Source organism: Lygodium microphyllum, chromosome 10 (assembly GCF_053477565.2).
Source record: "Lygodium microphyllum isolate KBCC chromosome 10, Lygodium_microphyllum_v1.1.10, whole genome shotgun sequence".
NCBI lineage: Eukaryota > Viridiplantae > Streptophyta > Polypodiopsida > Schizaeales > Lygodiaceae > Lygodium > Lygodium microphyllum.
The window spans coordinates 4,921,099-4,932,535 of record NC_141144.1 but is presented as its reverse complement, the minus strand read 5'-3'; the positions used below and the strand labels follow the sequence as shown (position 1 = coordinate 4,932,535).

Sequence of the window (11,437 nt, the reverse complement as noted above, 5' to 3'; positions counted from 1 at the left end):
TTCATTGGAGGTTAGTGGATGTTTTCTTCACAACCTATACTATTGAAACCCTTGGAAGTTGGTTCTATCATAATGATGGCATAATATTTATCTTAAGATGTATGAATTTTGAGAACTTCAGGACCAATTTCTACCCCCTTTGCAGTGGCATGAAAGTTGAATTTAAAGAGTGCAAGAAAGAAGGTGAGAAAATGTTGGTGACAGATTTCTCCAAAGATTAAGGAAGGTAAAAATCTATCTATTTCCTTTCATTGATTGGTGGATAAGCTAGGTGGTAACAATTCTCTGAAAATGAGTCAATAAAGACATTAGTATTGGAATGTCTCGAGAGGTATCCAAAAATGCATTATTAGGAGAAGAATCCTTTAACGGCCTTGTGATACTCTTTATAGAAGTCCCAATGACTGAACCAAACCAAGGTCCCCTCTAGGTGACTCTATAGATAGTTTTGTAGATGAATTCTCCTTGTGCCCCGACCTTACATTCATTACTACCTGTAATTACCTTAAAACTATTTAGAATACTACTTAGGCAAAATCCCACTCCACAAGAATGCAACCTTCCACCTCTTTACTTTGATCCCAATGCCATAGACATCTGTGCCATGGCTAGACTTATAATGCGTGTTGCTCTTCTCCCTTCTCACTGCACGTAATGACTGTCTGCCTCGATCTCCGTGCCTAATCGATTCCTTCAAATTGGTATTAGAGCGTAAGGTGTTGCAGACGGTCATCAGGCAGAGGCAGCTCACGTACAACAGGTGGGTGTTTGTCTGTCGGCAGAAGGAGAGTGAAACGAGGAACCCAAATACATGTAGATCAAAGTAAGACTAATAGGCCCAAGGTTACACGTTACAGTGTGCCACTTTTTTTGAGCCACTTCTAGATATGCAACATCATGAAGTCCTTCGGCATAGGAGAATGGATAGGGGCTTTAATGCTCGCAACAGCTAGCCATCAAGCCCCCATGTTTGACATGTTAGAGCCCATATATAAAGAGAAGGATATAGATGACTTAGGCCTCACCAAGACCTCATAGGATATAGTTGATAGTATAGGTTATGGCAAACACATTAGAGGAAGAAGGATCACATTGTATTGGTGTTTTTTAATGGTATGGTTGATGGGCCTTCTCTTTAGTATCACTCATCTCAAGATTCACTCTCCTATTGACCCATTAGAGTGGATGCAGTCCAAGCTTAGCTAGCTCTATTCCTCAGATGCATGCACCACCATACTAGCAATAATGCATCTCTACCTCAACATACAAGGATCCACTTCTTGTGAGGGACTAGCCATGTACACATTGACCATATATACAAGAGCATCTTAGATGTAGGGCCTATTAGTACCTTTGGAGGAACTCACTTTAGTACTCGGTAACATCTTGCATACATTAGCCATGGCAAATATGTCTTTGAAATGTTGATGTTCATTCTACTAATGTAGTCACATTAGCAAATTTTAAGGGAGAGTACAATAAACACCTTGATCTTCATGTAGCAGAGTTCATGGTAGTGTGTGTGGCCAACACATTCACTGGAAATATTTTTTGCCACTTTCAAAGACAACATTTCAATGGTATGAAAAATAGGCAGCAAGAACTTTTGGCATATGGGATGAACTAAAGCAAGCTTTCCTCACCAAGTTCAAATGTGAAGGCTTTGAAGAGTAGATAAGAGAGGAATTCATGAACCTAAGTCACTTGGTTGGAGAATGGATAAAATACTATGTCTCTAGAATGGAGTAAATATTGAAGAGATGGTCCAACCACAACCTAGACGAGGGAACTTAGAAGGGACTATTCCTTCAAGATCTACAACTAGATGTTTCAAAGTTCGAACTGGGTCCATTTTAGGTACACTTAGAAACAACCCTCATTCCATTTCAACCCCTAGTAGCATCAAAACAGTTGTAGCCCCATGCAATAGAAGCTAGTTTTAGTGGAGCATTAGAAGGGGAGGCAACTCCCTTAAAGGAAATTGACTTATACCTTGAAGCTGTGTGAGACAAATTCATAAGAGAAGTGAAAGGTGAAGTGATTGATCTTAATAGGCATAGAAGGAACTGAATGTCATCTCAAGGTGAGTAGTACTATTCCTGATGAGGAGATATTGGTATGCATGAGTTGTTGAAGTAGAACCTAGACGTGTTTGTAGGTCGTACAAGGATCCAAAGGGGTTAGGTCCCACTATATGTCATACAAGGATCTGAAGGGAGTGACATACAAGGCTTAAAGGGTTAGGTCCCACAATATATTAGGATCACATGACTTGGAGCTTGATGCAGAGCTAATATAACAACATCAATGTTGAATGAATCCTAACTATTCTGTTTTGGTAAAGATTTAGTAGTTGAAGCTTTTAGAATCAAAGTTTGCCAATAGAGAATGGGTTTTGCCCATTGTGCTTGTGCCTAAGAACAGAAAGTTGTGTATCTGTGTATGGGATCTCTCTTAACCTTGACAAATGTATCTTTTGAGTTCCTTTAGAAGCACTCTGAATATGAAGAATCCTTCAACACCCTAAAATAGTGGCCTTATGCTTCTTCACTTAGATGGATCAGCACTTCCAAAAGTCTAGAAGAGGCATGTCAATAATGTCTCTTATGGCACATTTCTTTAGTAGATCATTACCTTTATGCCTCCTCTAAGTGGTGTTTTGGTCTCAACTCTTGCTCCTCTTCCATCGCAACCTCCATCTCTAGTTCCTTGTCATCTAGTGACATAGGATAACTTTGATGATGATGACTTTCCCTTGTTGCTTATTCATAGGAAGCACTATTGCACATAGGGTTCTTTGTGTCTTGTGTTTGTTCTTATTCCTTTTGTTGCATCGGATATTGCTCCTCCTGTCTCTATTAACTCCCTTCCTTTGTTCCTCTCTTGCACAAATCTATTTGTAACACAATGGGAAGAGCACTTGATCCTTAGATTCCTCCATCTTTATAATGATGATAGCTAGACCATGCTCCCATAGATGGTTTCCAATGTGCAAGCTACATTAGAGACAATTGTCACTTCCTATCTCTAGTCAATGTAGTCAAGAGTCTATATTTCTTTGTAGGACAAGGTGGATTCCTTGACATTCTAGTTAAGTAAGGCTTTGGAGGACTTGGCTTTAAAAAAGGCTATTCTTATAGTGACATTCATAAATAAATGGCCAAGGCTATTGTTACTATGGATTCACAAAAGGCTACCATTTAAATTTGGAAGCCATGTTAGTTGCATCTCAAACCATTGGTGTTACCCTTACCAAGGAGCGTGATCATGCTTTTCTTAAGATGCTTGGTCTAGCTTGCTACTTGTGAGGGTGAGTTACAATAGACTTGTGACACTGTTGAGTCCCACCTAAAGACCATCCTTATAGGGACGCATAGTTGAGATTTCAGATCCTCCACCTGCTCTTGTTGCTTCTGAGATTCCTTCCATGGTTGATCTTGATCACCTTTATAAGCTCTCCTTCCTTGTGGATCAAATGTCAAGAGCAATGACATGCTCTTTACATTTCCCTTTGGATTGTTGACATAGAACCCCCCCACTAAGGGCTCAACAAATCCTTGGTCTTTTGACTTGTTGAGATTGGTTTTTGATAGAGGAGTGGATCACATCATTAGTCATTTGAATGAGGAGGATATGAATCTTTATGTGATGGGTGTCAATCTTCAAGCTACTTTATACGTGTACTATGTGGAGTTGACTTTATTAGCGGCCCATCAAATGTATGCTCAATGTACCTCATGGTGTGGAGAGTATTGTTGGCCACTCCCTTGAAGGAGTTGGATCTATACCTAGAAGCAATCCGTGGGACCTTCATCCTTGAAGTGGAAGGTAAAAATCAATTGACTTTTGTGGATACAGATGATACTGAATGGTACTTGAAGGTGGGAATTAGTCTCCCAGAAGAGGAGATGTCAATCCTGCATGACCTTACGAAGGAGAACTTGGACGTGTTGGCATGGTCCTACAAAGATCTGAAGGGGATTGATCCCACGGTATATTAGTATTACATCAACCTAGAGCTTGATGCCAAGCCAGTGAGGCAAAGACATAGGCGCATGAATTCAAATTACTTAACCCTCATGAAAGCCGAATTGTTGAAGCTACTTGAAGCTGAGTTTATCTATCCCTGTCAGCCAATAGTGAATGGGTTTGCCCATTGTGGTAGTAGCCAATAAGAATGGAAAGCTGCGAATATGTGTGGACTTCCGAAAGTTGAATTCCAAGACTAAGAAATATAATTTTCCTATGCCTTTCACAGACCAACTATCGGACACAGTGGGCATGCCATGAGATTTATTCCCTCTTAGACAGATTCAATGGATATAATCAAGTCCAGATCATAGAAGAAGATCAATCCAAAACAACTTTCACAACAGAATGGGGAACCTATGCCTACAAAATAATGCCGTTTGGACTCTGTAACGCTCATGCTACCTTCTAAGGAGTGATGATGGTCGCATTCTAAAACCATCTACATGATTTCATTGAGGTATACATAGATGACTTGGCAAATAGTTTGTGCTTCCTCAATATATTGAAGACTTCTTTTACATGCTGTAAATGGTCCTCTTTGCTCTTGCTATAGATCAGAATGTCATCAAAGAACACCAAAACTGTCCAAAATAGCAAGGGTTGAAGTATCTTATTCATAAGAGATTGGAATGTGGCTGGAGCATTGGATAAACCAAAAGGCATAACCATGAATTGATAGAGGCCTCTTTCCATCCTAAAGGCTATTTTAAAATCATTCCCTTCCTTCATGCGTATTTGATGATACCCCGAATGGAGAACACCTTAGCATCCTTCAATTCATCTAGGAGGTCATCTATTCTAGGTATTGGATACCTATTCTTGATAGTGACCTTGTTAAGATCGCGGTAGTCGATACACATGTGAAAAGAGCCATCTTTCTTCTTTACAAGAAGGACCGGAGAGGCAAAAGGCGATTGGCTTGCCTTGATGAGACCCATTTCTAATAGCTCTGTCACTTGGTGCTCTACCTCTCCCTTTCCACCTTGGAGAGGCGATATGATGGTTTTTTAATAGGCTTGGTGTTGGGCAGCAAGTCTATAGGATGATTCACTTCTCTTTTGGAAGAGAAGTAGGTGGCTGAAAAATTTCATCATAATCCTTCAGCAACTTGCAAAAACATGGATCTATGTCATTGGTAGGAGGAGAGGGCTGATCCTCATCAATCTTCGAAAGAAGAATAGTGAACATACATGCCTTTGCATTTATCTCTTTTTTAATCTTCTTGGGGCTAAGCACCTCTATTTTCTTCTTCTCAACACCATGTAGAATTACTTGCTGTTCACTCCATTGAAATTCCATTTCCATCTTGTTAAGATCCATAGTAAATCTGCCCAAAGATTTCAGCCAATTGCAACCAAGTATAATGTCAATGGGACCCATTTCTAATGTGATCAAACTCACTGATGTAGTGCACAATGGAGATAGAGTAATAGGAACATTTGGGCAGCATTGATTACTATTTTCAAAGTTTTCATTTGCCACTTGGATTTTGAGGGAAGAATGCATATCATGTGTGCTCAATTTCAACCCATTGAGTGATTTGGAATTAATAAAGCTATGTGTGTTGCCCGTATCAATGAGTATGTGAGCAGTCCTTCCATTGATTTGACCTTTGAGGCATAGGGTATTGTCCCCTCTTGAACCACTCCATGCATCATTTGATATAGAACATAGCGAGGAATGTAAATCAATCCAAGAATCATCCATGTAATGATCACCCAGATCAAAAGGAAAGCCATTCATTGGGTCATAAAACTCGTCATGGATACTCTCTTCATTTTCATGCATCTCTTCTTGAGTAGCAGAGCCTTCAAGCTGTGCTAGACTTCCCTCAATAGGTTCAACATCAGAATCATCTTCAAAAATCATACTAACCTTCAAATTCTTAGCCTTACACTTGGACTTATGGTCCTTGAAACATAGTCCTTTGGCATACATTTCTTTGAGCTTGTCATTAGACACATACTTGCCTTGGATAGGGGCTAAAGTTTTGGCACTAATATCAGTCCTTTTTCCATCAAACTTATTTTTAGCATTAGATCTGAAATTGCTACCCTGCTTTGTTCCATAAACAGTGGAAAAAGTTGGTATCTTGCTATAGGTATTGCTGTGAATATTTATTGGGTTCCCACCATGCTAAAAATTAGTCCTTACATGCCCATAATGGCTTGATGTCTTTGGGGACTATGTAGGCTGAAATAAATGCCATGTTTTTGGCTGGAAACTCTTGTATTTCTACCCATAATGCTTAGCCAATTGAATGGCAGCTTGCAAAGATGTAGGCTTCATGGCTCCAACTTCGGATGATAAAGTAGACTCCAAACCAAATATATACTTGTTCAATTTGGCACTATCGGAGACTCCATGAACATACATTGAGAGGTTTAAAAACTGATTTGAATACTCTCTAACTGAGAGACCACGTTGCTCAAGGGCGTACCATTTCTTTTCCAAGCGCTCTTTTTCAATGGGAGAGACGAAGACTTCAATCATAGCATTCTTTAGTGCTTTCCAAGATAAGAAGTCATGCCCAATTCTTGTCATATATCTCCACCAAGTATGTGCATAGCCTTCTAAATGAAGGGCTGCAAACTTCACTTAGGTATTTTCGGGCCTTGGATAAAGGGAAAAGTGTTGAGATATCGAGCTCCACTTGTGATATGCCAAGGTGACCGTTGTGCATTTATGTCACCGATGTGTCAGTTACAGATGCGGTTGGTACACCGCCCATGAATAACAGCTACATGACAGCTATCCTTATCTACTCTAGTTCGTGGCTCAGTTAGTATGCCACCTTAGTTAGTTGAGTTTGGTTTGAGACCCATATATAGGGTTCTTCTATTTCTATGTACTAGAGTTCTTTTGGCTTACACAACTAAGAAAAGAAAAACTGTTTTTAGCCTCCACCCTTGTGTGTCTTCCCCCATTGTGCAAGCAAGAAAGCTACAAGTGAGACTCCTTCCTTCTCTCCCACAATCTTGACATGGTATTAGAGCCTTGTTCGTGGTAAGGAGCTCAAGAAAGCAAGCCAAGCTCGCGGTGTTCTGGTAAGAGGAGCAGTGTTGCTTTCATTTTCTGTTTTGGGAGGAGATCTCTGCAGGTAGCACAGCCGGAAATTGCAAGAGTGCATTGTCTTAGGTTGAGATGCCCTTCGCGGTGAAGCAAGAGGGCAGTATATGTTGTGGGAACATGCTTTAGCCCTTGGCGACCGTGTTTTTTTGATTTGAGGCCATTTCGGGGCCTGTTTTGGAGGCGGAAGTTTTCAGCACGCACTCAGGAGAAGGCCCAGTTTTATGCTGTGCGACCACTGTTCTACAGGTCGGTGAAAAGTTACTGTAGAAATTGCATTGTATGCTTGTGTGCAGAGACATTGGGAGCTACAGAATCATCCTTGTTTCCTGTTGATGCAAAATCGTCACTAGGAAGTGACTGTGTAGTCAAATACCACTTTCGTCAGTTTTGCAGATTAGCCCTTGTGAGGCTGAAGCTGTGTTCTTTGCAGTGACAGAACTTTTTGCAGTGTTCTGTAATGGCGTCTGATTCTCTCTCACAGATTGTAACTGAAAAGCTTGACAAGAACAATTTCCAAGCATGAAAGTTTAGAATGACGAATTTTCTTATGGGAAAAGGATATTGGGAATTTGTTGCAGGAAATGAAGAAGAACCAGTTCTTCCTGATGTTCCCAATCAACAGCAAATGTAGGCATTTAAAGCATGGCATGAGAGAGCCAGGAAAGTTATGTACTGGTTGTCTATTAGTATTTCAGACTCTATGATTGTGCATATTCAGGATGCAAGTATGCCAAAGGAGGCATGGTATACTTTGTCAAAAATGTATAGCACAAATACGCAAGCTAGGAAAATGCAGCTCAAGCAAGAGTTGCATAATGTGCAAAGAGAAAGTATGAGCATCAATGACTACCACATGAAGATGAAGAAGATTGCAGATGCACTTGCTTCCATTGGGTCGCCAGTGGAAGATGATGATTTAGTTTCTGTGACCTTGAATGGTCTAGGAAAGGATTATGCACAGTTCCGAACATCCATTTCCGTCCGTGAAAGATTTCCTGATTTTGAGGAGTTGATTGCTCTTCTAATTTCTGAGGAGCAGAGAAATGGTGGTGCATCTTCTTCAGGAGGAACTTCAAAAGAAGCTGTCTTCTACTCAAATGCTGGAAGAGATAGAGGCAGAGGTAGAGGAGGCCGATTTGGAGGCCGTGGTAGAAATCAGAATATGCAGCAAACTCAAGAAAACCAGACCCATGGAGGAGGACGTGGTAACTCTAGAGGCAGGGGGAGTCAAAGAGGTCGTGGTGGATGGCAAAGAGGCCAAAATGCAAATAGTAATGTTGAATGCTACTACTGTGGTAAAATGGGTCATATGGCTAAAGACTGCTATAAAAAGCAGAATGACATCATGAATGGGAAACTGCAACAAGGGAATTATGCATCTTCTAGTAGACAGGGTGATGACAGAAATGAGCATTTGTTTATGGTGCAACACATGAACAATTCTGTGACAAGTGAAGAAGAAAGCAATGAAGTGTGGTATGCTGACTCAGGTGCATCAAACCACATGATAGGTCATGCAGAATGGATGGAGAATGCAAGAAAAATGGAAAAACCAGGATTTGTGGAGACTGGTGATGATACTGCACATCCTATTGTGCAGATTGGAAAAATTCCTTTGTCTATGTAGGATGGGAAAAAAAAATACATGTCCGATGTATTTCATGTCCCGAATATCACCAAGAATCTGGTTTCTGTTGGTCAAATGGTTGAGTAGGGCTTGCAGGTCAGATTTAATCCTCATGGATGCTTTGTTGAGGATACGAAAAATAAAGGTCGCTTGATAGCAAAAGGAAATAAGAAGGGTAGAATGTTTAGGTTGGATGCAGACATGTCTGAATTGAGTGCAGCAATGTTTGCACATGGGACTGGTGTAGTTGCAGATATTGATATCTGGCATAAACGCATTGGTCATGTTAATGTACAGCGACTTAAATCAATGCAGGCCCAAAATATTGTTGCAGGATTGCCAAAATTCAAGGTTGCAGAATTGCATAAGGTATGTGAAGCTTGTCAGTTTGGAAAATAGGCAAGGAAACCATTTCCTAGACATGTTCAAGAGAGTAAGAAGCCATTGGAATTAATCCACTCTGATGTGTGGACTACTAAAGCTGCATCTCTTGGAGGCTGTCATTATTTTGTCACTTTTATTGATGACTATAGCAGAAAAGTTTGGGTGTATTTTATGAAAAAGAAAAGTGAAGTTTTTGGGCATTTCAAAACTCTTAAAGCTATGGTTGAAAAAGAAACAGGCCTGCAGATAAAATGCCTAAGGTCAGATGGAGGGGGAGAGTACCTCTCAAATGAGTTTGCAAGGTTCTTGCAGGAGCATGGCATAAAGCAGCAATATTCATGCAGTCATAACCCACAGCAATATAGAATTGCAGAAAGAAAAAATAGGCATATTGGAGAGGTATCTCGTGCCATGCTTAATGAAAAAGACCTACCAGATTTTTATTGGGCTGAAGCAGTTGCTACAACAATCTACATAATGAACAGGACTCCCACTATAGCAATACATGGGATGACTCCAGAGGAGAGATATACTGGTAGGAAACCAGATATTTCTCATTTGAAATTTTTTGGTTGCATTGCCTATGTACATGTGCCAGATGAGTTGAGATCCAAGTTGGATCCAAAAGCTGAGAAGTGCATCTTTATTGGTTACTCTCTACAGCAAAAAGGGTATAGATGCTATAACCCTTCTACTCGTAAGTTTACAGTGAGCAGAGATGTTGTTTTTGATGAGATGAGTAGCTAGTATAAACCAGTAAATGTGATTGATAATGTAGATGCACAAAATGGTAATGTTGCACAGAATTCCCAGCAGCAGTCACAAGATATTAGTGGATCTGGAGCGTCCTCTAATAGTGGTTCACATTCTTCGCCATGGACAGGCAGATTGAGATCAGGAGAATCTTCTCAAGGCAGTGCAAATAGTGGTATGCAGGTATCACGAAAAGAAAAAGAGAAGGTAGATCAGCCCATGTTTGATGTGAATGCAGGTCACTCTTATGTGGATGGTGAATCCAGTGGCTCAGAACAGAGCATTGATGATGATTTGGGTATTCCTTCTATTGTTACACCTAGAGTAAGGAAGACCGGGGATGTTTTGAGAGCACCTGGGAGTGAACCTACTTTGCGCAGGTCTACCAGAGTTAGGTATCCTGTGGATAGACTGAAATATGATGGATTTACAGCCATTCACTATGCATATATGGTCAACGTGATACACGAACCAGGACCCACTTCTTTTGAGCAAGCCATGGGAAAAGAAAAATGGGAGAAAGCCATGGATGAAGAAATGGATGCCTTGGAAGCAAATGCTACATGGGAATTGGTACCTTTGCCTAAAGGTAAGAATGCAATTGGCTGTAAGTGGGTTTAGAAGGTGAAGCACAATGTAGATGGTTCTGTGAGCAGATACAAGGCAAGATTAGTAGTCAAGAGGTATGCACAAACATATGGCATTGACTATGAAGAAACATTCAGTCCGGTTGCAAGGATGGCAACCATAAGAGCAGTCATTGCTATGGCTGCATCAAAGGGATGGTCTTTACATCAGATGGATGTAAAGAATGCCTTCTTGCATGGTGATTTACAAGAAGAGATCTATATGGAGCAGCCACCAGGTTATGTGCATGTTGTTCATCCTGAGTTTGTTTGCAGGTTGAAGAAAGCCTTGTATGGCTTGAAGCAAGCACCTAGAGCATGGTCTGACAAGATAGGACAGTATCTTGTCACTATTGGCTTTCAGATTTCCAAGGCAGATTTCTCACTTTATGTGAGAAAAAAAGAGAAAGATATTATGCTACTTGTCATTTATGTTGATGATTTGATTATAACAGGTGACAGTGATGAAGATATCCTTCATGTGAAAATGCTATTGAAGCAAAAGTTTGAGATGAAGGATTTGGGAGAGCTGCGTTATTTCTTGGGCATTGAGGTGATTAGATCACCAAGTGGGATACAGCTCTTGCAGAGGCAGTATGGATTGGACATGCTGTCCAAATATGGGATGACATGCTGTAAGCCTATTTCAGTTCCTTTGGAGCAGAATATGAAGCTGAGCGCAGATGCAGATGAGCTTCTGGAAGACCCTACTATGTACAGACGCATAGTAGGAAGCTTGATTTATATGACTATTACCAGGCCAGATTTGAGCTATGCTGTTGGATTGGTAAGTCAGTTTATGCAGGCTCCAAGGAAACCGCATTTGGATGCGGCTAGATGCATACTCAGGTATGTGAAGTCCACATTGCAGTATGGACTATTTTATGAGACTGGGGTTCAAATACAGTTGCATGGATACACTGATGCTGATTGGGCTGGTAGC

The 11,437-nt window shown here is 40.6% G+C and overlaps 1 protein-coding gene across 3 annotated transcripts in view; it reads left to right on the top strand.

Annotated features, from left to right (window-relative positions):
- The window catches only part of LOC148029664 (non-structural maintenance of chromosomes element 4 homolog A-like), a 132,899-nt gene that overhangs the window by 51,563 nt on the left and 69,899 nt on the right, over positions 1-11,437 (top strand). Inside the window, exon 8 of one of the 3 annotated variants that reach the window (XM_087685932.1) lies at positions 146-168. The exons of the other annotated variants lie outside the window; for them this stretch is intronic. Within the exon in view, the coding sequence (XP_087542058.1) occupies positions 146-153 (8 nt within the window). The 3' untranslated portion in view covers positions 154-168. Of the gene's footprint in view, positions 1-145; positions 169-11,437 lie in introns of those variants that run through there. 3 annotated transcript variants of the gene reach the window in all.